The 27,678-nt window shown below is 39.8% G+C and overlaps 1 protein-coding gene across 3 annotated transcripts; it reads left to right on the top strand.

Annotated features, from left to right (window-relative positions):
• Window positions 1-969: 969 nt before the first annotated feature.
• On the top strand, window positions 970-27,140 carry LOC147181785 (junctophilin-1-like). Of its 3 annotated transcripts, none has more exons than XM_086093816.1 (7): window positions 970-1,595; window positions 17,495-18,254; window positions 19,795-19,913; window positions 21,129-21,395; window positions 22,752-23,167; window positions 23,634-23,730; window positions 26,569-27,140. In XM_086093816.1, exons 1-6 carry the CDS (start codon window positions 1,217-1,219, stop codon window positions 23,712-23,714), a joined length of 2,022 nt encoding a protein of 673 aa, XP_085949942.1. In that variant the 5' UTR covers window positions 970-1,216; the 3' UTR covers window positions 23,715-23,730; window positions 26,569-27,140. The 3 variants fall into 3 exon arrangements, with proteins under 3 accessions (XP_085949942.1, XP_085949960.1, XP_085949951.1); XM_086093834.1 differs by lacking the exon at window positions 26,569-27,140 and adding an exon at window positions 24,400-25,924; XM_086093825.1 differs by lacking the exon at window positions 26,569-27,140 and adding an exon at window positions 24,355-25,924.
• The last annotated feature ends 538 nt before the right edge of the window (window positions 27,141-27,678 follow it).

Below are 27,678 nucleotides of genomic sequence, written 5' to 3'. Positions count from 1 at the left end.
TTTAACACAAACCTACCAAATAAACCTTATATGATACATCTTCATTAATCTAATAAAGCCTATTTATTTGAAATGCATAATCCTTAGGTTTGTGTATTTAGTATTAACAAAGTATAATTACTCTAAATTAATAATAATGAGAGTTTTTATTTAAAACACATAAAATATATTGTTGGAATTGCATAATAATCAGGTTACCAATACACAATAAATATATTATGTGATATGTGAAAAACACTTATGTCCATTTTTCCCCCCATTTTTTATTTTATTTTTATGTTTTTGGGGTGAAACTAAATGCAGACATCCCAAAAACGTTTTTAAAAAAAAGACATTATACTTTATTAATACTAAATACATAAACTTGAGGAATATGCATTTCAAATAATTAGGCTTTGTTAGACTAATGAATATATATCATATACGTTGTATTTGGTAGGTTTGTGTTAAAATTATGTAAAAAATAAAATAAAAAAAAGACCATGGGATTTTGTTATGTAAAAAAATTACATAAATCTTAAATTAGGCTTGAAATATTTCTGTGAGTGGAGAAGAAGAACAGGTGTGACTGTATCTAAATTTAGAAAAACAGCAAAGTGAATGACCCCCAGTACAGCAGGACTGGTTTTACCAAATTAAACATTAAAATTCAAAGTCAACATATTTTCTGTTTGTTAGTTTTTTTGGCTAAAACAACAAAGCATTGTTAATCATGAACTTTCTGTTTTATTTATTTGTATGCTATTAAATACCACAGCAGCTGCTCATCTATGGCTTCGTCCTTCTAATAGAAGATTCTATGGCTCCCTCCGGTTTGTGAACGTCGTATTAAAACGTAGAGCTCTCGATAAAACATTTTCTGAAACCTCATTAAGGGCAACATCGATAACCGGACGTTCGGGTGTTGTTATATTTTGAAAATCCCGAAAGGAAACAGCATGCCCTAACCCCCAAGATAGTATTGCGGACAGTGTGGCAGCCTTCAAGTAGCGAGAACCGTCACAGCTCTCAGCTGTGGAGTGACTGTGCCGCCTGTCGTACTCCATGTCCGGTCACTACCGATGCTCCCAGCCGCCCCCCATCAGCGTTCCCCCCCAGCCCCGCCGAGAGTTCGCATTCTCACCGGGTCTTGCCAGTCTACAGTAACGCGCTTTTAAAAATCACCAAAGTCTCTCAAGTAACACAGTTCTACTTTCTACTCTTTTTTTTTTCCTGAATGACGGGCGGTCGTTTCGACTTTGACGATGGTGGCACCTACTGCGGAGGCTGGGAGGACGGCAAAGCTCACGGCCACGGTGTGTGCACCGGACCCAAGGGCCAGGGCGAATATTCGGGCTCGTGGTCCAACGGCTTCGAGGTGGTCGGAGTGTACACCTGGCCCAGCGGGAACGTGTACCAAGGCTACTGGGCGCAAGGGAAGCGGCACGGACTCGGCGTAGAAACCAAGGGCAGGTGGATATATCGGGGAGAGTGGACGCACGGGTTCAAGGGTCGCTACGGAGTACGACTGAGCCTGAACACACCAGCCAGGTACGAGGGCACCTGGAGTAACGGGCTGCAGGACGGCTATGGCGTCGAGACCTACTCTGATGGGGGTAAGTCTGTGGTATAGGAGTTGATGATCCAACAAGTGAGTTCTTCCTGGATAGCATTATTATGCTTTTTATTATTATTATGAAAAACAAAACAGCATTATTAATAAGCATCCTTGTGTGATGCTAATGAGCAGTTTATGTCAATAAAATAAAAAATAGAAGATACTAATAGTTTTAAAATAATCATGTTGATCATAGTGTGACTAAGCTAAACTAAGACAAACTGGAATATCATTCAGATAATGCCGTTGACAGGTAAATGTTTTATACAAGTAATATCACATGATGCCTGCAAATTTAAGTCATGTAATCACATCCACTCCCACCATTTTCCTGACACTTCACATAAATGGTCTCAAAATGTGCAGAAAGCAATTACATTTTAAATCACATTTGAAAATTGAAATTATTTATACAATTAAAAAAACTGGTGAATTGCCTGCTAATATGTTTAGAGCAGAAATGTCAAATTCATTTTTGTTGTGGGCCACATTGTAGTTAGGGTTTCCCTCAGCGGATGGTTATGACTGTGAATGCATATAAATGTTTAATTGTCATTATATTTAAAGATTTAAAAATAATATTAATGCATACAGTATGAACATTTTGTAGATTCATGAAAGTTGATGCACAAGATTTGTTTTTGCGGACCACATAAAATGATGTGGCGGGTCTGAGTTACTTTGACACCTGTGGTTTACTGCTCTAAAGACAGGCTGAGGTTGAGGAACATGCTGAAAAAGAATCAGAGTTTAACCTGTCAAACCAGTAAACGGGCTTTCACTTGTCTTTGCCTCTTTTCTACCTACAATATACTCAAGTCAAAACATTTCACTTAATCATCCACCTACTGATAAAGCAGCATCACAAGCAACTGGGGGTTAAATACCTTGCTCAAGGACAACTCGACATGGTAACAGGCTGAGGATTGAACCCACACACTCTACCACCTGAGCCATGCCAACACCCAAGCGCAACCTTGGTTCACAAATAAGCTTGTTTCTGAACACATTTTCAGACATGCCTCAGCTTGCGAGCAATCACAGCTTGCATGTCTACTTGTTTTTTTCTTTCATTAAATCAGTATGGTCCCAAAAAAGTGAAAAGTGCAAGTAATTATACTATTATTAGGATTATGTGCTATTAGGAAGCCCTGGAAAGGGTCACGATTCCAGCGGTGTCGGGTGAGATCACGCTGGTGGCACTCAGCGTGTACTGCCCTGCTACCAAAGCTCGCTGGGAGGCTTCCGGTTGGGCAAGTTGACCCGTGCTGGGGTGACTCTATCTGTGCTGGCCACGTGTGAAGGTGACATATTTCTGGGGCTGGAACTGTTTCTATTTTCATTCATTTTTATGGAAAAATTGGTTTGTTTCGTGAATAGAGTCTTGGAATGAACAAACTTCATCAAATGCGGTTCCAGTTTATTCATTCTGACTGATCTTGTTGCTACTTAAAACATTACACTATCCACTTTTAGAAGAAGCCATTCATAAAACAAAAAAGAAAAAAGAGAAAGGGAAGCATGCCTGGATAAAAGGACAGTCAAGGATCAACATTGGCCCGGCTTTCAGTCGCTGGCGTGAGGTAACAAACGACAATTCGCTTGTCCTCATGGCAAATGTGGTCTTCCTTCAGGCATAACATTACCGCTTGTGTCCATATGGCACCACCATAAACAACGTAAACTGAAAGTTTCTTACACTCTAAAAATGTTACGTCAAAAATAACCCAACTATGGGTAAAAAATGGACCGGTCGTCTGCTTGGGTCATTTTGACCCAACTTTGAGTCAATAAATGGGTCTTTTAGTGTAAAACAACTCATAAATATTGGTCAGATCCTTTACTTGGGTAAAAAAATTGGGTCATTTTGTATAAAACAACCCAGTAAGTTGGGTCAAATTGACCCATAAAGTGGATTGGTCCATTTTTTTTTTAAATCCATAATTGGGTTACTTTTGACTAACTGTTTTTAGAGTGTAGTGTTGCTTTAAAGCTCCTGAATGCTGAAAATAGAATTTTGAATCACTACTGCCACCTGTGGCCGAATAATGAAACTGCATTTTCCCTTCTTCACATACACAACATGCACCTGACTTCACATCTGCTGACAGAGAGCGGGAAATTCGAAGCCGAATCCATCAACAATCAACACTATTGGCCAGAGGCTTGCAGAAGTTCCCATTATGAACAGCCAAGGTGTTAATCTACTAATTTAAAAAAAAATCAGTCATAAATGGTCAAATAAAAAGGCTAATGTAAAGATATTTTAGGGCAAATTGTTACAACGTGCAGCTATAACTTGCGCAAATGGAGGATTATTTGTGAGAAGAGCATTGTGGGCAGTAGAATAGGTCATTCAGCAGTCAATTGTTTTTTCATCGGTTTATTTGTTATTGACGATCTTAGAGGCATTTGAAGTGCTCATTTTGTTTTGTTTTTAATAAAGGGTGACACAAAAAAAACGGTCATCACCAAAAATCGAATAACTTTTGAAATAATTAGTCAATAATTTTTATTTTTCAGATTTACCAAGATAATTTTGTGCACAAACTTTTATTAATGTTGTCTTTCTCCAACTGACAGATGGGACAAAATGTAAATGCATGAAGAATTTTACAAATACTGTAATCTTAATTGGGAAATATAATCAAGATCATTGACAGTATAGTTGTTAGCATCCCTTGGCAAGAGTTCAAGTTAATGATGGGAATGAATAGTTTTGTCTCTATATATATATGTGCCCTGATTCGTAGCGAGTTGAATACACGCAGAAATGCAAAATGCTTTGTAACTGTCTAATGAATTGATAGGAAGGAATTTTCACATCCATTCAGTATATAACATAGCATATCTGTTTAACTTGCAATATAGATTTCAGACACAGCCATGATAAGATATACAGAAAGATAGCTAGATAGACAGATAAATGGATGGATGGACGGACGGATGGATGGATGGATGGATAGATAGATCGATAGATAGATAGATAGATAGATAGATAGATAGATAGATAGATAGATAGATAGATAGATAGATAGATAGATAGATAGATAGATAGATAGATAGATAGATAGATAGATAGATAGATAGATAGATAGATAGATAGATAGACACACAAAGATACTCTAATTCCAATAATTGCTATAATAAGTTATCAGTTTCAACATAACTTTATTTAGAACATAAAGAACACACGACAAGTAAGCCACATTCTGTGTATCAGTGCACAATAAATATTCATCATGCTACATCAGCAAGAAGCCCCCACAGAGCGGGGGGGGGGGGGGGGGGGGTATTTTAATTGGCTGTATATACAGTGGAACCTCGGAGTTTGAACGTCTCGGAACTCGTACAAATGGGACTTCAACCACAAAATCTGAATAAAAAATGCCTCTGAGTTTGAACTCATTTTCGGAGTTCGAACACCCAAGCAAAGCAAGCTAAGCCGAACATACCTTGAAAAAGGGTAGCCGAGCAAAGCCGAGCAATGCCGAGCAATGCCGAATGCTCACGTTGCGGTAGTTGAAACGATGCATTGCTCATTTCCAGTCAGATTGTGAATACTCCCGGAGGTGCTCCATACTCGCAAGTGCATTTAGATTTTTCTGCAACAATTTTCTTCGCCATGGGCCCAAAGAAAGACAACAATGCCAGTGGCAGCAAAGAAAAACATACAGTGCTACGAACCACAGTGGAATTAGGAAGGAGATTATTGCGTCATTGTAACTACCGTGGCTACTTTTGTAAATATTGGCACGAGGACCCCCCTTAGCTGTTCAACAACGTGCCTGACATTAAACAACGCACGCAAGGACTGCTTAGTAGTCTAACAATATGCCCAATGTAAAATACACAAACTCAGCACTGAACTAAAGCTAGCATTTATCATCCACTGATGCCATCACACCACAACAAAAAAAGGTAAGGTATTTTTATTGTTTAAATACTGTACTGTACTGTAAATGTAAAAAACAAATAGAAATTAAAATAGGAATTTTCTGTTTTTGGAGCTTTGGAACGGATTAATTGCATTTACATTATTTCCTATGGGAAAAAATGTTTTGGAGGTTGAAAAATTCAGACTTTGAACACTTCGCAGAAAGGAATTATGTTCAAACTCCGAGGCATCACTGTACTGTGTAGTTGCGATTAGCTTGCATGTTAATAATGGTAAAATAGCATTTGAAGCTTAACTTGCTACTCTATAGCAAGCTTGCCAGTTTTATTTATAGGCGCTGTACTGTAGTGCTGACTGAACGCAGAGTGTGGAAAACATCGCTGATGGTTGTCACCATATGTTTTGAGCTTCTTAGTTGGCTGATCTCCATTCAATAACTTGACATGTGGTATCTATTTCAGTTAAGTAAGGCTACGTTTACGATATGTTCCCAGCGTCCCCATTTGCCTAGAGAGAGACGGAGAGACAGAGAGACAGAGAGAGAGACAGGCAGAATGAAATTATAATATTAACCATTACAGTTAAGATATGTCATGACGAGCATTGTAGGGAAAATTAAACCCATGGCTTAGCTTTAGAAGAGTTGTCGGCGGTGAATGTGGGAAACCAAGGAATTCATATGCTTCCCGTCCCTCAACGCACCGCCTTCAAATTGCCTTATACCCTATCACGTACAGTCAGTTTGAGAATCCATACTGTATGAAAGCTATGTATAAAAGACCATTGGCATATTGGTTTTGTAAAAGTAAGTAAATCAGCTTCATGGCAATGAAATCAACTGCCCTCACAAGAATGGCATTATATCTGCAGCAAATGTTTAAGAGGGCTCTTTATACCAACTTGTGGTTACAACCTGCCTTCCTAACACAGTGGCATGTGCTTCGTTTGCACTCCCTTCATTTTTAGCACTGTTAAAGATCTTTGTATCGCTGCTGCTCACATTTCACTTGGGATTCAGATTTAAGGACAACGCAGTATTCCAAAGAAATAGGAATGGGAAAATAAATAGAATGGATAAGAAACCAACCAATTTCATTGTAGTGTCCTCATCATAACGGGCATATAACATTTCTAATGTTCATGCACGTATCATGAAATGATGTGGACACATGAATGCGATTACTGCTCGTGCTTGTGACGTGATTTACATGAATTGGTTGATTTACTGTCTGCTTAGCTGTATTTTACTGCACATATACTGTAGGACAGAGATGTGTTTACTACCGTATTTTACAGGGATGTGCTAGTGCCAATACCAGGTATCGATATCTGGCCAATACCAGCCTTATTTCAAGATATCGGGTATTCGTAAAGAATGCCGATACCAGCTACAGATATGTATGGCAAAAAACAAACAAACATTAATTTAAGTCCCCACTGCCAGTAGCTGGTGCTACACTGCGACTCTTTGACACATCGGCGAATCATCATTTGTTTTAGTTCTTCTTATTTTTGTTTTAATTCTTCGTTTTAGTTTCATGTTAGTTTTGTTTGTGAGTTTTCATTTTATCTATCTATCTATCTATCTATATATCTATCTATCTATCTATCTATCTATCTATCTATCTATCTATCTATCTATCTATCTATCTATCTATCTATCTATCTATCTATCTATCTATCCATCCATCCATCCATCCATCCATCCATCCATCCATCCATCCATCCATCCATCCATCCATCCATCCATCCATCCATCCATCCATCCATCCATCTATCTATCCTCGAGGGATTTTAAGAACTTTTCCTAGCTCAGTAAGAAGGAGATTTTCCTCGAATTCATACTTTTAGCTGATAAAGATTAGTATTTAAAAATATTTGGTGGTAAATGTTAGTAGTAGGCTAACTTAAGCTTGTCAGATAAGTGTAACACATTTAAAAAGCAGGACAAAGTGGCCTATGTTTCATAGCACACCTTTTATAAAAATTGAACTGAAGTACACGAGGGCTCTGACTATGTTTGCTTTGGGCCTCCAAATAACTCGCTGCGGCCCTGGACTGAACCAGCTAAAGTGTGATTTGCATTGGCTCCTGCATTGATGCCGAAAGCTGCTTGAAGCTGCCAGAAATGTGAATTGTGTTGCCGTAATAATGCTTCAGTTATGCAGAGACATTCTCACTCAGCATTGACGTTCCTAACCCCTGATTGGTTATGAGCAGATTCGTGATGTAACAGTCAACAGCGCGAACACTGGACAATGCGGCCTCTGCTTTTGGCGTGTTCTCAAACACATCACAACTGTCTATTACTATCTATTTTTGCTCATTTAGTAAGGTATGGTAAAGAAGCCGCCCGCGTAGGACGGAACCAAGTTCAAGTTCAAATGAACTGGTTTGCTTCGGCGGAGAGCATGACTGGTGTGGAAATTGTTACATGACATAGGTGCTCGCTTTGCATTTCAATCTTTTTTGTGGCATTTTTCTTTACCACTTCGTCAACCACATGTGCCAAATAAACTTTAAAACTACACATGAGGAGAATATGAAATCCAAATACAGCTCAGGTAATTTATTTTTTAATTTTTTTGCACTTTATACATTACCATACTGAGATGGCGAGGGCAGTGCACAATTGCTCACATGCACAGCTTCGAGGGAACATTGGTTGTCTGGACCTATTTTGGATTCAGGAATGAACATGTGGCTCAAAGTCAGGTATTGTTTAGAACGTGTCTTGTTACCGTAGCTACAACAAAGCATTTACGAAAGTATCGTAAGGCTGTGTATGACAAGTGCATTGCTTAAAAAAATGACGACCAGCGTGTCAAGTCGGCTGAGTACCATGCGACAGGGATCACTACTAACCGACATGTTTGAAAGCATATCTGCGGATGAACAAGATTTAAAACGGCACTGTGAAATTACTCATGCCATAGCAGAGTTCATTGGGCAATATATGATGCCCCCTCAACACAGTTACCAAGGTTGGGATTACAGCTATGGTAAAGACACGGGATAAACATTACGGCATTCCATCCCACACATATTTTAGCCAGGTTGCCTTACCAGAGCTACACTATACAAATTATGCAGACAAAGAGTCGCAGTAGAGCTAAATACAGCAGCATTTTTTCACTATTTCTACGCATATGTGGTGAAGAAGGACATCAGAAGCCCGTAGACCATGCATTTCGTCAACAAAGAATTCAACCGTAAAGCTCATCATCTTCAGACTGCTTACTTCCCAGATGACCACACAGTGGAGAACATTGCAGTTGCGAGTGGGGCACTCCTCCCACAGTTCAACGCCAAGAGCTCTGACTCTTTGTACAGTGGGCGCCCAATCATCTGAGCAGTCCTTCAAAACAACAACAACATTGGAATCAAAAGAATTGATGGTAGCAAAAGTGCTGGAACAAATCAAAGTCTTGTCAAAGTACACAGTACAAATCACTTCGTTTGGACCTGACAGGATATTGACTTGTTAGTCATTCACAAGGCTCAACATCCTCTGTAAAAATTTACTACAATCCACAATTACATAATTCCAGTTGTAAAGCCACAACCTGGTTTATAGCCTACTGTAACTATTTTTCTGAACTTAAGTTTGTGTGATTTGTCGCTAGGCATGGGCCGATCACCGGTTTTACAGTTTATCGTGGTTTATTAAAAGTCAAGGTTTCAATAACCGCTAATAATGCCTGTCACCAGTAATGAGTCATTTCTCTTTTTTGAGGGGATGTTTAATCAGGGCAAAATATGATTGGCTGCTTGCAGAGCTGAGTAAACAAGGCAGCACTTTAAAGTAAATTCACTCCAATTCCTTCTCCTTCTTGGCAAGCAGAGAGCAGTTGCACATGGAAAAAAAGCACTATATAAATAAAGATGACTTGACTTGACTGATGTGTTTTGCTGTGATTGATGTGCATTGTTCTAAAAAAAAAAGAAATGGCGCCAACAGGTACTAGTTTGCCCCAAGGACAACATGAGTAGTAGTAAAGAGTGACTTATTAAATGCAGCAAAGACCTCAAATATTTAAAGAGTTGTAAAAATTGCTCGTGTGACTGGCGATTAGCAAAAGCGAGGCTTACCGACTAGAGCCAGCACACGGACTAACTGTACCCGCTGGTGAGATTGCTTTGAAGTGCGCCATTCTCCGCTGTGACTGTGCCGACACCACGGCGAGAAGGAATGAGAGAGGAAGAGCAGGGAAGGAAAGTGTTGAGAATCAACGAACCTGAGTTTTCCTGCTGGCGAGGCCACTTTAAAGCACGTCATTCTCGGCTGTTATTTTGCTGACACCACAAAGAAAAAGTAATGAAGGAAGAGAAGAGGGCAAAAAAAAAAGTTTCTTAAATTTTAAACTTCATGGAGAGATATTAAGTAAAAAAAAAAAAAATTCTGGGGCTAGAATGGACTTTATTTCCATTTATTTCAATGCGATGCTTGCCTATTGTTCCCTCTAAGGTGTGCGTGTGATCAATTGCGCACCTCTCATATTCTCACTACACGGCAAATGTATGCAGTGCATAAAAAAAATTCCAACCTGAGCTGGATTTGCAGTTTGTATTTTCATATTCTCCTCATATAAATACATTCATTTGGCACGTGTGGTTGACAGAGCGCGGCGACAGTGGCAAAGAATTTAGTGATTTCATCATCTCTGGTCCATAATACTGTATCATCTAGAACATTCAGAGAATTTGGAGAAATCTCTGCATGTAAAAAAGTCCAAAAAACCAACTTGCAATGCACCTGATCGTTGATTTCACCGGCGGCACTGCATTAAAAACTAATTAAAAAGACCAAATGAGTAGCCAAATGAGAATTTAGATGTTCACGGTGTTGCCGTGTCTTTAGAGTATTGCGAGTTTAGGTTTCCATACTTTATCGTTATCCCTAATTTAATTCACTGTGTTTTTTTTGCGACTTTCAGTTAAGTCAAGCTGGGCCTGTTGTAGCTACTGGTACTACTGTAGCGTGTCAGCCAACACAACACAACTTGTCGACCAGCCACTCCGAACGGAACTCACAAAAATCGAGGTACATAAATGTGCATGCCACAAAATCGGGTCAGGATATCAAACTGCGCTGTTGTATTTACTGTGTTTCTATATGCAGGGGGTCCTCTGTATATAATGGAGTTTCATTTCTACATTGGCAGTGGAAACCCAATTTGTACGCAAGTCATAATGAGCCACTGTCATTAATCTATGCCAGGGGTCTGCAATCTACTGCTCTGGAGCCACATGTGGCTCTTTAGTCCCTCTCCTGTGGCTCCCTGTGGATCTCTGAAAAAATTAGTAGAAATTAGTTGTTCTTTTTTACATATTTATTTGTATATTTTTAGATAAAATATTCTTCAGATGAATTAATGATTTAGATTTAAAATAATTAATAGTTAAATGTTCAAAAAATGTCAATCCGAATTTTTAAGTCATCAGAAAAAGAGAGACGAAAAGTAGCTGAAAAAGTTTTGAAAAGTACCTAAAAATGTTCACAAAAAAAAGGAAAAGCAGAAAATTGCCATAAAATGAAACTGCCAAAAATGTCAGAGAAATTAATAAATAAAAATCAAGAAAAGAAAAAGTTAAAATGTCCCAAAACAAAAGAAGAAATACAGAAAATTACGATTAATTGTCCACAAAATTGCCCAAAATTTCTGAAATTTTAAAGAAAGGCATAAAATCCTAAAAATGTATGAAAAACAAAGTATGAAAAAATACCAAAAAGGAAAAATAAATCCAAAGAAGAATGAGGAAAGGTAGAAGAAAATGAATATTTACGTATTGGATGTTGCTGCCATATTTTTGCTCTAATTAGCTCTTCGGCCCTCAGTACAATAGACTAACACTTCCTTCATCACAATCTTTAAATGTTTTGCAGCTTAGACCGATTTTTTTTTATACCTAAAATGGCTCTTTTGACAGTAAAGGTTGCTGACCCCTGACCTATGCAAATGCGGGAGAAAGTCATGTGAAAAGCAATTTTTGGCCATAAATATAGAACAACAAACTGAGCGTGGTTTTTGTGCCGCTTCGCAATGTATTGTTAGTTTCAATTTCTTCAAAAACTCTTACGTCAGGCCGTTGTCACCGAGGACCTCCTGCAATGTTTAAGAGGAAAGAGAAAGCAGGACGTTCGTCTCTGTGTGCCCTGTGATTGGCAACCAGTTCAGGGTGTACCCCGCCTATTGCCCGAAGCCAGCTGGGATAGGCTCCAGCGCCCCCGTGATCCTTGTGAGGACAAGCGGTTAAGAAAATGGTTAATGTACGTGCTGTAATGTATGGAGTAATCGACAATGCTATTCAAACAGCTAAGCCTAGAGCAGTATGACACCTCAAAGTTTCAGCTGCAGGAGAAGAGAATTTTTAGAAAATATAGACCTGATATTCTGTTTCTGATTCAGAAGAAATGAGCTTTCCCACCACTGAAGCTTCCCCTTATATTCATTTGTAATCAACAAACATGCCAACAAAATTGGTGTATATTGTCTATGATTGTATTCCACTTAAGTCATATTAACACTTTTATTTCAACCATCCATCTATTTTCTTCCACTTATCCAAAGTCCGACCGCAGGGGCAGCAGCTTAAACAGGGAAGCCCAGACTTTGCTCTCCCCAGCCACTTTCTCCAGCCTTCCCTGAGGGGATTCCGAGGCGTGATCCCCGGGGTTTCCTCCCGGTGGGCTATGACCCGAACACTTCACTAGGGAGGTGTCCAGGAGGCAGATGCCCGAGCCACCTCATCTGGCTCATCTCGATACGACCAAGCTTCTCACCCTATCTAGCCCAGAGCAGGCACCCTACGTCGAAAACGTATTTCGACCTCTTGTGTCCGGGATCTTGTTGTTTCAGTCTCGACACACAGCTTGTCACCATAGATGAGGGTAGGAACGTAGATCGACTGGTAAATCGAGAGCTTCACCTTTCGGCTCAGCTCCTTCTTCACCACGTCAGACCAAGAAAGCTGCACTCACTTGTGAACAAGACCCCAAGATACTTGGTGTAGGATCTCCTCCTCGACCTGGAGAGGGCACCCCGACACAGGAGGACCATGGCCTCATATTGGGAGGTGCTGATTCTCACCCCAACCGCTTCACACTCGGAGGCGAACTTCTCTAGTGAGAAGTGGAAATCGCTGCTTGATAAAGCCAACAGAACTATCTACAAAAATACGTTTGTGACGAATACGAAGATCACCAAACTGGACACCCTCAATGCTTCAGCTATATCTAGATATTCTGTCCAAAAAGGTTATACACAGAAGCTGTGCCAGCCTTGGCAGAGTCAAACCCTCACTGAAATTAAATCGACATTGTGGACCAAACTCTGACACCGGTTATATAGGGACCGAGCAGCTCGTACTGCTGGGGCACCCCTCCACAGAACTCCTTGAGGGACATAGTCTAACGCCTTCTCCAAGTCCACAAAGAAATTGTAGACTGGTTGGGCAAAACATCCATGTATGTACCTTTGAGGACCCTGTTGAGGGTGCAGGCCTCGTACGCTGTTCCTCGCTTAATTCTTCATACCTTACTCTTCTTCTGGTTTTTCTGCTCAAATTTTTAAATTTGAATTTGAATTTGAATTTCCGAACGCACCTCAAGTTGCATGATTCTTGTTGTATGTAAAAGCACCTGTGGCGAATGTGCTTCTAATCAACCGGCAAGTTAACAAACTCGTTTACCTGCCGGTTGAGTAGAAGTACCCGTGGCAAACTCTGGGAAGGATTTTCACATTGTGGATCTGGATTTCCCATCTCTGGTGTTTTGTTTTTTTCTATTGGCACCTACATCAAACGTCTAGTGCAGTTTTCCATATGTCTGAATGCAAAACAACAGTTCTGTACTCCAGAGGGAATATTTGTCTCAGGAACTAATGTGTCTAGATTGAAGGTCCCTGCTAATTAAGCGCTAAAAGCGCCTTGATATGCTTGATGTCAGCAAAATGTAGATAATGACAAGAAGTACAAACCTACTCAAATTAAACTGGTAGCAGCACTAAACATCATAACAGAATCATGAAGTCATTTGCATAAGAGATTATATCAGAAATTGGATGCAGCTCTTCTGCTCATAATGTGATTCTGCTTATTGTTACATATCATGCCCCGAAGTTGTTACACCGAGAATGGGGCATATTTATATCTTCTTTTGTTCAAGCAAGATGACATTCTCGTTGGCCTGGCAACTGGCTGGCGACCAGCTCAGAGTGCATTTGAATTGGCTCCAGCTCACCCTGAAGTAGCGATGGGAATGATGGTTTTCACAAAAAACAGTCCTTGTAGTTAATGTAGAACCCTGCACAACATTGAGTACAATACATTGATTCTTTGTTTAATTTTCATCATTTGCCAAATTTTAAGATTCTAACCTGCGTGGACGTCTTTATCTCATAGTGTATTTTTTTTTAGCTCTTTCGTCAAGTCAGTCGGTAAGGCTTATTCCATATAGCAAGATAGTTGCACTGAGATATCTTTGGCAAGCCAACAGACTTCCAAGTGTCTCGAGTTACTTCCATCTTTTAAAATAGCTCATTCTCACATTCTCCAGCTAACTCATCGGGGGCCAAGACCCGAGTCCGAGGCCAAAGCTCTCATAACCAGACCATGAAGCTTACTATTTTATCACCACAGTATATTCTCGAGATGGTTAGAATCTCATCTGCTTGTGAGTTGAAGAAACTCCTCTTTTGCTCATTGCACTGCGGGAAAGCTATTTTTCAAGGATTGCATAACCTGATTTTATGTCTCAGGAAAATGCGATGATTCAAGCATTTTTGTAGCTAAGGTACTATACTGAATTTTTCACACATACAATACACAGTTTAATGTATTCTATGCCGCGATGATAAGCAATGGGCAGCAACGATGTCACGTCCGGGGAATGAATCCAGATCTTGTGTCAGCACCTTGGTCAATGAACCTTACACATGTTTTAGTTGTAGGAAACTGGAGCACTTGGGAGAAAACTCTACACCTGTTGTTTCTGTGAGGCAGCAGTGCTAACCACTCTTACTTGGGCCGGCGATGGTTAAAAATAACCATTACAATTACTTTTGGTGGATATTGAAATCCCCGTCATTGATTTCAAAACTACCAAAACTCAACTTTAAATATAACTTGAAATAAAATCCAGAAACTAAATTAGTAACAAGAAATATAACAATATATTAAAACAACGGCAATTTTTAAATATCCATCCATCCATCCATCCATTTTCTTAACCGCTTATTCCTCACTAGGGTCGCGGGGGTGCTGGAGCCTATCCCAGCTGGCTTCGGGCAGTAGGCGGGGTACACCCTGAACTCGTTGTCAGCCAATCACAGCAATTTAAAAATAAATAAATAAAATAATAATAATACCTGCTGTGGGCGCTCGGCCGTGAGCCGTGATTGGTCATTACTTGAGCCCTTAAGCACTGTGATGTCATTTTCAATCTCAGTGGCAAAATGGTCGCCCCTGAGAAGGATACAAATGGGTGGATTTTGCTGCTTAAATCACAAAGGTCATATTAATCAGAATACCGTGTTTAGACTAGTGGGGCATGCAACATATTATTGTGAAGACATTTTTTGACTTGACTACCCCTTTAATCATGTATTGGAAATTACAATTTCATTTTGAGAACTGCGGCACTCCTTTCAGTACAACATCATTGCATGTGGGGCTGAACCACTTGTTGCTGTCGCTGTGTAGCAGGAGTGTTGTGTGTGAGAAAATATGCGCATCCAGTCAATACTTTGTGTATGTACCTGTCACTCGTGTCACTGTCAGCATTACATTTTGTATGTGGTGGAAAAATGACAGATACCACTTTTCCATATGCACTTTTGTTGCTGCACGTATTCTACGCAAAAAAAAAACATGCATGTTAGGCAGTGTTGGGCAGTAACGGCTTTACAAGTAGCAGCTAGCCTTTCAGTATTGAACCTACTTTTGTTTAGTTAGTTGTTTTGTTTGTGTAGTTTAGCTTCTTATGCCATTTTTGTGTGTGTTACAGAGTAGCAGAGCTCCATTTATTGTAGAATAACTGGTAACTAGGGCTGGACGATATGGAACAAAAGCCATATCCCGATATATGTTGGCTTAATATCAATATACAATATATATCACGATATATAGTCCGCCACCCCACCCACAAGCAAAATCTCAGTCAAAGCCAAATATGACATGTCACTAGCTTTCTTGAAACCAGATATTTCAGTGAACAGTGGCAAAATCGAATAAATACATTATAATAAAATTTCAACATAAATGTTTCATAACAGTAGCTGTACCCTTTTTAAATTTAAGCTCTGCAAGGTGCACACTGCACAGTTAAATAAAAATATATCTTAAATAAATATATCTTAAATAAATATAGCCTATAAAATATAGTAGTCGTCTTTTTTTCTGAGATCTACTCACAAGAAAAGTGCAATAAACTTTTTTTTTTTTGGGTAGCTATAAATGGTTTGCTGAAATCAAATTACAAAATTTCTTCCCCTTTCTGACAAATCCACCGGTGCAATTAAAGATCATTATGAAAAGAACAAAATATGACAAACCCAAACTTGTGGACGGTTCTCAACTGGGGCTTCTGCAGCATGCAGCTTCACACACTTTATACTGACATTTGTGGTACTGTTTTAGACAGTAAAAAGGATTTGTAGTGCTTCCACGTTCCACACCTCGCTAGAACTTGTCTATCGTACTCGTCGCTAACCCTAGCTCCTCGTTGTCCGGCTGCTCGCTAGCTCACTCGCCATCATTAGCCAGGCCTGCTCACACCCTCCCTACTACAGATTGCGGTTTTGTTGCTCATCTCAAATTTACTGAGCCACTGCTTCTTTTTCAAAAGCATTTTTCCCGCCGTGCTCTGCGCAGCCATTGTTGACAACAAATGACAAGTGTGAAATGGGTTGACCGCCGCTTACCTTCCACTGCTTTGGTCATCGCTGAGTCCCGTGATTTGGGCTCCTGCAGCTTGTCTTCCTCTGCTTTGCTCGCTCTAGCTTTTGCTAGCTTCTCCCATTCACCGTTCTTGCTAGCCACTCTTGCTCGCCGCTCACACTAGCTCCTGCTTGCCAGGTAGGCGTGGGAATCTTTGAATGTCTCCCGATTCGATTCGATTCCGATTTTTGGGTTTGCAATTCGAGTCGATTTTTGATTAAGAACGATTTTTGATTCAAAATGATTTGATTGACAATGATTTTTGCTTCAATCTATAAATGTGCAAGGAATTGTAATGATCTATTCCAGTCTGACTCGCTAATGCTAATTAGCGCGCTACTCGCGGCGCTTTTATCACTCAAAAGGACGGCTCCACACTGCAAAAAAAACAACTTTTATTGGAATAACTTGATGGTGACTTTTTCCTTCTACTCTCTAATGTGGCTACAACTTAACAGTGTATCAGACCGCGTAGAACCACACTGCCCCTAAGTGGCCAAATCGGGTACAACATGAACAGTGCTCCAAATAAAGGCACACACAGACAAAGGCAAGACAGTATAAAATAATTGAAATAAAATTAATTTTGGGACATTTAAAATTGATTCTGAATCGTACTAAATAAGAATCGATTTTTTGGGCACACCCCTATTGCCAGGTTGCTCGCTCACCCGCTCACTCCAAATAATAATTGGTAGTAATTGATGGTAAGCTTGCAAATGTGGTCTCTCTGAGTGCAGGTGCTTCAAAATCGTTGCATTGTTTTAGTTTACCACTAGGTGGCACTAAATTCTACAAAGTACACATTGTACCTTCAAAGAAAATACTCGGCCTGAGTGTTGCATATTACTATAACCTACTGTTGTTTTCATGGTTCCACTGTACCTCACTTGCAAAATGACACCTAAGCTCACTGCAAATTATTTGTATTGATACTTTTATTACATCTTATTACTTTTTTGGAGAACACTGCAAAAGTGCAAATTATCATGGATTTCGCATGTTGCCACTGTTTCCCTTTAACGTCTTAAACTGCTTTTCTGTCTCTGTTGTTGCTGCAGGGACATACCAGGGTCAGTGGACTGGCGGCATGCGGCACGGGTATGGTGTTCGTCAGAGTGTCCCATATGGTATGGCATCGGTCATCCGCTCACCGCTTCGAACCTCACTGGCTTCCCTGCGCAGCGAACAGAGTAACGGCACAGTTTTACGAGACAGTCTGTCTGATAGCCCTGCTGGCACACGTGGTGGCTTTGTGCTCAACTTCCATTCAGATGGTGAAGGTACTGAGAAAAAGAAGGGTCTCTTTCGTCGTGGCTCTCTTTTCGGCAGCCTGCAACGATTGCGCAAATCCGATTCGCGCTCTTCCATCTCCAGTAAGCGCAGCTCGGCACGCAGTGAAACCACCATGAGTCGTATCAGTTCAAGTGATGCCAATTCCACCATCAGCTTTGGAGACGGAGACCCAGCTGATGACTACTTGACTCTAGAGGACAATGTAGATGCCACCACTACTGAGTCCTACATGGGCGAGTGGAAGAATGACAAACGCAACGGCTTTGGCGTCTCGGAGCGTTCCAATGGAATGAAGTATGAAGGAGAATGGTTAAACAATAAGCGCCATGGCTACGGCTGTACTGTCTTTCCGAACGGCATCAAAGAAGAAGGGAAGTATAAAAATAACGTATTGGCCCGAGGTATCAGAAAGCAGTTATTCCCACTGAAGAACACCAAGACCAAACAGAAGGTGGATCGCGCCATTGAAGGAGCAGTGAGAGCCGCTGCCATTGCCAGAACCAAAGTAGAGATTGCCACTTCCAGGTAATCGCAACCCCTGGTCACTCTCCTACGGGAATAACGTGACTCCACTGTAACTATGTATGCGAGTTATTGCATCATTTAAACATGCTGCCAATTACTCTCACTTATTAAGCTAAATTTATTGATCGAAGAATGGATGGCAGGATCTATATCTTAGATTCAAAATTTTAAAACAACGTGCGTTTTGCTTTACCTGAATTTAAAACACTTTTCTTGTGAACGTCTGACTTAACATCAAAAGATACATATTGTGCATTTTTGCCGCAATAATAAGAATAAGAATAATAGTGCAAGCTAAATAAAATGAGTAATTCCAAAAATAAAATAATGTTCATAAAAAATAAATAAAATGAATTAAATAAAAAGTTAAAATAAAAAATAAAAAAGTTAAATAAGAACTACATGATTAAGAAACGAGATAAGAAAACGTCAACTATTAAAAGCCAATCTATAAAAGCGGGTCTTAAGAAGTGACTTAAAAGAGGGAACGGAATTTGCACGTCTCAGACCCAGAAGCAGGTTGTTCCAAAGTCGAGGCGTTCTGACTGAAAAAGCTCTATCACATTTATTTATAAGCCTTGACGTTGGGACAACCAGGAGAATTTCACTGACTATATGATCTAAGACTGCGGGCTGGCTCATACAGTAATTAAAAATTTGGATAAATAGATTGGGGCCAGCCTCATACAAGCTTTTAAGGTAATCAGTAATCAGGTAATCTTAAAATCAATTCTAAAACGCACAGGGAGCAAGTGTAGTCATATATTGCTTCCTAGTGGGTTCCATGATATTACTACCCTGTGTTACAATTTATTATGCAAATTATATTTTCTTTGATTTTGCATTTGAGTTGAGTTGATAGTCAATGCAAATAAGTCAGCATTATTGTCACTTCACATCAGATGTTAAGAATATAATGTGAATGAGTTTGAACAAACCTCCCAATAATAACAGTATTATTATTATTTTTAAATGCACTGTTCAAAAATCTTATACACAACTGAATTTCAAATAATTTTAAGTGTTGTACTGTAAAAAAAGAAAAAAAAAAAGAAGCAATTTGTTGAATTTGCAGCATTATAGGGTATGTTAAGTAAAATTAAAATTAACATTATAACAGTATTTTCTTAATGCACTGTTCCAAAATCTTACACACAACTGAATTTCAAATAATTGTATGTGTTGTTCTGTAAAAAAGAAAAGAAAAAAAGCCATTTGTTGAATTTGCAGCATTATAGGGTACGTTAACTAAAATATAAATTTTAATTACATCGCAACATAAAATCCCTTAATTGATAGCAGCTTCACCGTATTTGTATTGATTGGAGATCAGTTTTTGCTTGAATTTTTTTCCAACTTTTATAGTACATGCAGCACCAGTCAGAAGTGCACTATTGCAATAAAATAATGTATCTACAAACTTGTGACTGGTGCTGTTTATATACTGCAGTACATGATCAAACGAAGGCTGGCAAGTTGGTTACAATGTTGCTGCCCGCGGTCATGCACTCCTAATTTTCGTTATTATTGCATTTTGCAGGACATCTCACACTCGGGCCAAAGCAGAGGCAGCAGATCAGGCTGCACATTCAGCTAGCCAAGACGCAGATATTGCAAGAACTGTGGCCAGAGAACTCTCACCAAGTTTCCATCAGCCAGGTAACTATGACATTGGAACAACACTTTTATTGTCACTTAAGGTGGTGGTCTCCAGAATTTTGCATCTTAGAATGCTACCACAACAATTCGGTGGTGCTTTGTATGTTTTGGTGGGTTATGTTTGTTTGTGCACTTAACCACGCCTACCAAAAGACTTGGGCTGGGTATCTTTGTGAACCTGGCGATGATACCTACTTGGATACACAGGTCACGATACAATACGTACCTCGATATGATTCAATACAATTTTACACGATACGATACAGTACAGTAATATACATCATGGCCTTACTGCTCCTTGGAACACAAACATCCATATACTCAACAAAGTTAAAATGTGCATATATCTTCAATTCATTGAAGAAAAAAAAGCATAAAATGTGCTTAGAGATTTAAACATCATCTGAACAATAAATGGAGAGACTCGACGGTGCTTCAACTCAAAGCTGCCAACCTACTGAAATTCACTTCCAGAACAATTTGTTTGAATTTCCATATTTTTAACCTTTTGTCAAGAACATTATCGTGGGATCACGTTACCGCAGTATATTTTCTATTTCATTCAATGGCAATGACTGTATACTAACCTGACAAGACAATTTAATTGTGCAAATTAATATTAATGCTTCAAAGCATAAATCAATCCAAAAAATTAACTCTCTTCATTTTCATGTTGTCAAGCACCAAAAAACCCCACAAAAAAAAAGATTAAAAATATCACTCACAATTAGCTACACTTCACATACAGTCATTCAAGTGTTTATTATTCCATGATAAATAACGTTGTCGTTAGCACAGACACAGTGTCATTATTGTAATGACACTGTAATGACACACATAATGTCTGCACATTATTGGACGTAGTAGCCTGGAGATGAAGCTTCACTTATGTTAACTTTTTGGAGTGTTTTGGTTTGGGTCGCCGTGAACGCAGCTCTCGTCTCGGTCAGGTAAAATCCAGACGAAGGGAACCGGGTGTTGCATTGCTTATTCAACTCAGGCTTTATTCACATTTTAACAGCAAATAATTTGCTAGGTGACATTTTGGTCGCGGAATAAAAACTTTGATCGCTGTAAAAAAACATAATACGTAACACACACTACTAAAAAATAATCGAGAAGCCGTAGATTAACCCCAAGTCCCGAAATAGCAAAACTGACATCTGTTGGAAAGCTGTCATGTGTTATAATTCCGTTTTGGGAACTGTGTTGCAGGCCCAGATTATATACGGCAGAAATACAATGAACCAGTGGAGGTGAAGGAGGTCCCCGAGGAGAGTCAAATGGAGAAAACGCCGTCAAGTAGCCCGCATTTCTACCGCAAAGGCACAACACCAACACATTCTCCATCTCAGAGCCCCACTCCCTCACCAACTCCCATGAAGAAGACGGTCTTCAGCAGTAAACCACCTGCCACTGTCAGTCCCCCAAAGCCTCCTGGGAAAGTAAACAAAAGCCCAACAGCTGAGACTTTAACTGAAGGTAAGATCTGTTTGATTGTTGTTGTTTGACTGTCGTCGTGATGAGCCGTCGCAAGGTCTTTAGGAAATAAAAATACATATTTACTACGTGCTTGCAATTATTCATTTGGAAAGCATTTTTTTTTCCTTTTATTTTGATGTGGGCGGTACAAGTAAAAAAATAATGGAATTGTCAGGGGGTTGCCAATCTTGTTATCGCCTGGACAATATTTATGTAGAGCAGGGGTGGACAAACTCGGTCCTCAAGGGCCGGAGTCTTGCAGGTTTTGGATGTTTCCCTGCTCCAACGCACCTGATTCCAATGAACAGGATTGTTATCCGGCTTATGAGAGCTTGCTGATGAGCTTCAGGTGTGTTGGAGAAGGGAAGCATCAAAAAATTGCAGGATTCCGGCCCGCGAACACTAAGTTTACCCACCTCTGATGTAGAGCAACAATTTGTTTTCCATCGCCTCAGAGTTCTTTGCCACATTCCAGTGACCCTTATTAGAGCATATTAAAGTGGTGACACAAAATTAAAAAATTTAAAATGACTCATTGGGCACATTTTGGACGTTTTCACTCTTGTTGCTAAAAGGGAAAGAAGATTCAAAAACAAGATTCACAAAACTTGTATAAAATTGAAAAAAAAGGGTGGGGGAGTATAAATACTTTGTTACTTTACTTGAGTAGTTTTTTTCAGTACTTTGTACTTTCCTGAGTATTTAATTTTTAGACTACTTTTTACCTTTATCTGTTATATTTTAGCATGAATATATGTTTTTTTTTACTTGATACATTTTCAAAACAAGGTTGTCACTTTTGTTTTTAAAAGCATGAAAACGATTAAAGTACTTGACCTGGAAGAAAAGGCAGCAGTCAATGTCTCCTGGCTCCGCCTATCAAATAAAGCGTTACACATGCCCCCATACATCCTAGCTTGTGATTGGCTCAACATGACGTCGAATTGGCTAGATTAGAACAACCCGTAAATATGAGGGCAATGCGCGCCGCCACTACAGAGGATAATTTGAACTTGATAGCAAGTCAGTGTCAATTGGCCGATGTATCCCCATTTTGTATCCATTAGCTAATATCTTTCAAACTGACGTAGGAGGAACATACGGTAAATATACTTTTTACTTTTACTTATGAAGTACATTTCAAAGCTTGTACTTTTGTACTTTTACTTGAGTAATTATTTGAGTGAGTACTTTTACTTTTACCAAAGTTGTTTTTACACAAGTAATTGTACTTTTACTCAAGTAGAGAATGTCAGTACTTTTCCCATCTTTGGCAATGCAATGTCTTTATTTATTGTTTGACATATACAGGTAACACATCTGACATTTTCATGTTTTTTTTTTTTAATGAACCAGGCATTACAAAGGCAGCAACGAAAGTCTCTCTGGGACAGGAAGTGAGGCAGCAGGCAGAATCTTCATCCGTGAAAGCAGCCATGCCAAACAGTGGTTACCCTAACAATGGACAAATCCACTCCCAATATCATGGTTACTACGTCAAGGATGTCAAGATGCAGCCACCTGAAGAACCAGTTGAAGATGATTTTCACCCATCAAGCCTTGCGTGCTTGCCACCCCCCACCAAGCAAGTTTGGGCACCAGCACCAAAAGCCTCACCCGTGCCCAGTCCTTCTCCAGTCCCACCAAAAGAGAACACCAAAGCTCCGGAGTCTTCCAAGACAAAAACGGTGGAATCAAACAAACCAAAAAGTTTTGCAGAAACCAAGAAAGCAAGTGTGGAAATAAGCCCTGACATTGTTGAGGAAGAGTCGGTAAGTGTTAACATAGGATATTGGAAGCACAAAATCTAGTTTGAAATGATCGACTTCAAAGTGTTAGTGGAAAAGGCATAAAACGTTTTACAAAAACAAATCCAGTGCTCTGATAATTAGGGGAAAGATAACCAATTCATAAAAGCCAAGTTTTGTTTGATTTAACTCTGCCCAAGTGCGTGGGAACTGGATGTACAATATCAACCATTCCTGCGTTTCAAACTTGGAACAGTTGTTGTTTGACTTTTGGCTTAGTCCCTGTCAGTCAGGGGTCACCACAGCACAAGTGGGAAAATCAAATGCTGAGAGACTTGCACCAATTTTCACCATGCACTGAAGCGATCCATATGCATTGCAAATGAAAACTGTCCTCAATTGCCTTACCTGGATAAATCAAGGTTAAATACAGTTAAATAAAGATATTACATGATATTGCCATGAAGTCAAATTTTGAATTTTTCCACAGGGTCCCAACTCGATCTTGGTGGCTCTGGTGATGCTATTAAATGTGGGTCTAGCCATTATTTTTGTCCATTTCCTGACTTGACTAAATCTGACCTTGGGTAAGTAACAACAACATACACATTTTTTTCATTCTGAAATTTCTGAAATTGGATAGGTGAACTCAATTTTAGTCTTACCATTACAATGGAACTTCCAAAGTCAAACTGTTTCGAGATTCTGCGATGTATGAAATTTGTTTTACTATAATGTCAATTAGGGGTGTTAGAAAAAATCGATTCGGCAATATATCGCGATATTACAGCGCGCAATTCTCGAATTGATTCAATATGCGGCCGAATCGATTTTTAAACATCAATTTTTTATGGGAATATTCAACAAAACGTCTTACTGAGGGTTAGGATTGACACATTACGCATAGAAGAATGTTATATTAATGGAACATTAAGCTTTAATATTTTATTTCAGTGCTGTTCAAACATGAAACACACTGCAACCTGAATTTTCAGATAAATATATTTTCATACAAATCTTACAGTGTACATGTACAAGTTTACTGATTAGTATTTTCTATATTTGAGTTTAGAAAATCGCAATAATCAATTTATAGATTCGTATCGGGATTAATTGGTATCGAATCGAATCGTGACCTATGAATCGTGATACGAATCAAATCGCCAGGTACAGGCAATTTACACCCCTAATGCCCATCCATCGGGTGGCAGGGGCAGAAGCCTAAACAGGAAAGCCCGGATTTCCCCTCTCCCCAGCCACTTCATCCAGCTCTTTCTGGGGGATCCCAGGCCATCTTGGTCCTCTCCAGCTTGTCCTGGGTTTTCCTGGAGCCTCTTTCCAGCGGGACGTGCCTGGGAAATTTAAGCAGCGCGGCATCCTGAAAGAATCCGAACCAAATGACCTAATGTGGGTCCTCTCGATGCAGAGCAACACTGGCTCTATTCTGAGCCATGGCCAAGCTTCTCATCCTGTTTTTATCTTCCCTTTGGAGAAAACTCATTTTGGCTACTTAGAATCATAATTGAATTTATTGTCATTGCACATGCATAAAATCTGGGAGTGATGAATGGGAGGTGGAGTGGGGACTTGTAGGCACTTATATCTGTGATCTTGTTCTTTCGGTCACCACCCATACGTAGCGTAGCTCATGGGAACACAGATCCACCAGTAAATGGATAGCTGTACCTTTCCACTCGCAAATCAAGATGCACTGTCCCCGATGTCCACGCGACGTTGCAGAGGCACGTCAACCAGGACAGCCCCACAACATCCAGAGCCAACATCCAGAGCCTTTAGGAACTCCAGGGGGATACCATCCGGCCCGGGGGCCTTACCACTACACTGAGGAGCTTTTTTATCCATCTCAGTGACTGAAACGCCAGCGATAGGAGAGTCCGCTTCAGAGTCTCCAGATTCTGTTTCCTCATAGGAAGGTGTGTCAATGAAATTGAAGCCATCTTCCAAGTATCTTCCCACCAACCCCAAAATGTCATTTGGCTATACATATGACTGTTTTCATAAAAATGGATGTAAAGGCATGTAAAATATCGGAAAGTGTATCACCATGTATTAGGAGTCGTGTATTGCGATATGTATCATATCGTGACACCTGTGTCATTATAGGCATTGTATTGCGATGCTGTTGGTAATAACCAGCCCTACTGTTTAGTTTACTTTCGACTATTCTATATTATCCCGTCTGTTCATTGATGCGTCGGTCTGAAACATCTCAGATTTGTAACTCACATTTGTAGGAGGCCTGATGGCGTTTGAAGATATCCGATTGCATGTGTTTCTTTTTCTCTTCGTGCTGCTTTGAGACACATCCCAAATGTGCCACTTGACGGCTCAAACTTGGAATGGTGTCACTTGTGTTTGCGGTTCGAAATCCAGACTTAGATGAAGACCGTTTTAAAGTCTGATGACATGTTGACGTGAATGCTGACTGCTTGTTTGACTTTTTTTTTCCCAGAATTTTTTTTATGACTTTAGGAACATCCAACTGTTGATTTTTTTTTTCTTTTGACATCAATATTTGGACGGTGTTCACTCTGACCAGCCATGTCTGGTGATTGTCCAATCAGGCAACTGATACCCCAAGCCAGATATACACTCACAGGCAGGCAGTCAGTGTCGAGGCTTTTCAGAATGTGTAAACCGCGCACGGTCGTGTTGCAAGGACAAAGTTAGTCAGATGCTTAAGGCACCATCTCTTTGCTGAACATGTGTTAAAAATGATCGCAAATAAAACATACTAAATAAATCACATTGGAACTCTTATAGAGGACATTTTTGTTTTATTTCTGAATATTTTAGTATCTAACATTTACCTTCTGTCGTGCACATGAAGAAGAGCAAGCGGCATACATCCAATTCCAGTCAGTGACCATGACTAAACTGCATTTATACTTTTTATACATTTCAAAAGAGATCTCCAATTCTGTACTTTGAAAGTCATTTGCTTGGACACGTACTTTCACAGTCTTATATTCTTCTGCTGTTTCTCCACTATGGCAATTTATCGCAGTGGTATTCAAAACATGCCAGGAGCTTTGAAAATAATTCCTCACAGGGCATTAAGGTATCACTCGCAGAGCTGCCAGTTAAATTTGCATTGTCCAAAAAGCTCAACTGTGACACTGGTGATCCTGGTTTACTTTTACTGCCCTTCACTCGAAGATGATAAGTTTGTTTTTGTTTTTTGTTTCAATTAGGTTAGTGGTCACATTAATGGTGGAAAATGTTTTGAAATGATTTATATTGGTTTAAAAAAAAAAACTTTTATTTTTTTGGGCTGCATTAACCTGTACACATATCCATTACAATTGTTATTTAATAATAAACCAATCTAAAAATACATCATTATTCCAGTAGTGTTAATGTATGACTTCCCCCATTAATGTCCAGCTTTTCCCATCTTTCAGATGTATCCAAATTTGTCACCCAAGACGATTACTCTCCATCAGCCAGGGGCCTTTTAAAATGGTTTCCAATCAGAATGGCAGACATGGGCAAAATGGAGGACTGAAAATAGATGAGTGAGGAAGGGAAGAAGAAAGTGGCGCAAGACGAACGCAAGCAGTGGGCGAGAGAAAGAGGAAACCGCCGCCATCACCACCACCACCGCCACCGCCACCACCGTCCCCGGGTGGACTCAACGGCCGCCTTTGGTGCTGGGCACAACCTGATTGGGCTAGGGGTGATTTGCGATTCCACTTGGAGCGCAGTGAAAGTTGAAGCAAGTGGTCACCGGTCGGAAATAGGAAGGAAGAAAATAACAACACCTGAGACTCAACATTAGCGTCTCGATCAAGTTTCAAAACTACAGCACACACGGACAAGTTGATTATGAATGCGAACGAGCGTGCAGACTTTGCCGTCTTTTTTTAAATGGCTTGTGTTTGAGCTCCATTTGCACCCAGCAACTCTTGAAATTTGGAAGTGCTTCAATGCTGCAATAAAGTTTGTGCCTCGTCCATCTTATCTGAAGAGCGCACTTCTTTTTTGTTTTTGTTGATTGAATGCAATTTTCCCCTACGAGTTAAACTCCAGTTATGTTATTCAATTCATTACAAGTGATATTGACTTCACAATCACATCAAACACATTTACGAAGCCGGTCTGTGCATTTCAACTGCCATTTATTGTGCAAGATGGTAAGTATGGAACTAAGTCACAACATATTTCAAATAGTATTTGAATGTGTAAAAAGTATTTAAATGGACACAAATATCAATACAAGTCAGTGTTAGATTTGTGTCTGATTCTGTTGCTGTGTTCATAGATGCACTTTGAGCTGACGGATGTGGACAGCTGCCTTACAGTTTTCCAGAGTGACGTGTTGGTGGGTGAAAAGGGCCCGAGCAGGAATGTGAAGCGCTTGGCGGATTCTCTCCCTGCCGGGTCCTCGGAGAGCGGCTCTATTTCTATCAGCCTGTCGTCTATTGATCTGTTCGGATCTGCTTCGTCTGTATCTGGGTTAGTCGAGGCCTGCCACAAAGCTGCCAGTTAGTAACTGACAACAGGCAAATGAG

This window comes from Leptonotus elevatus, chromosome 1, assembly GCF_054856555.1.
Source record: "Leptonotus elevatus isolate MCC_2025b chromosome 1, RoL_Lele_1.0, whole genome shotgun sequence".
Taxonomy (NCBI): domain Eukaryota; kingdom Metazoa; phylum Chordata; class Actinopteri; order Syngnathiformes; family Syngnathidae; genus Leptonotus; species Leptonotus elevatus.
The sequence above is the reverse complement of the archived record's forward strand: the minus strand, read 5'-3'. Positions and strand labels throughout refer to the sequence as shown.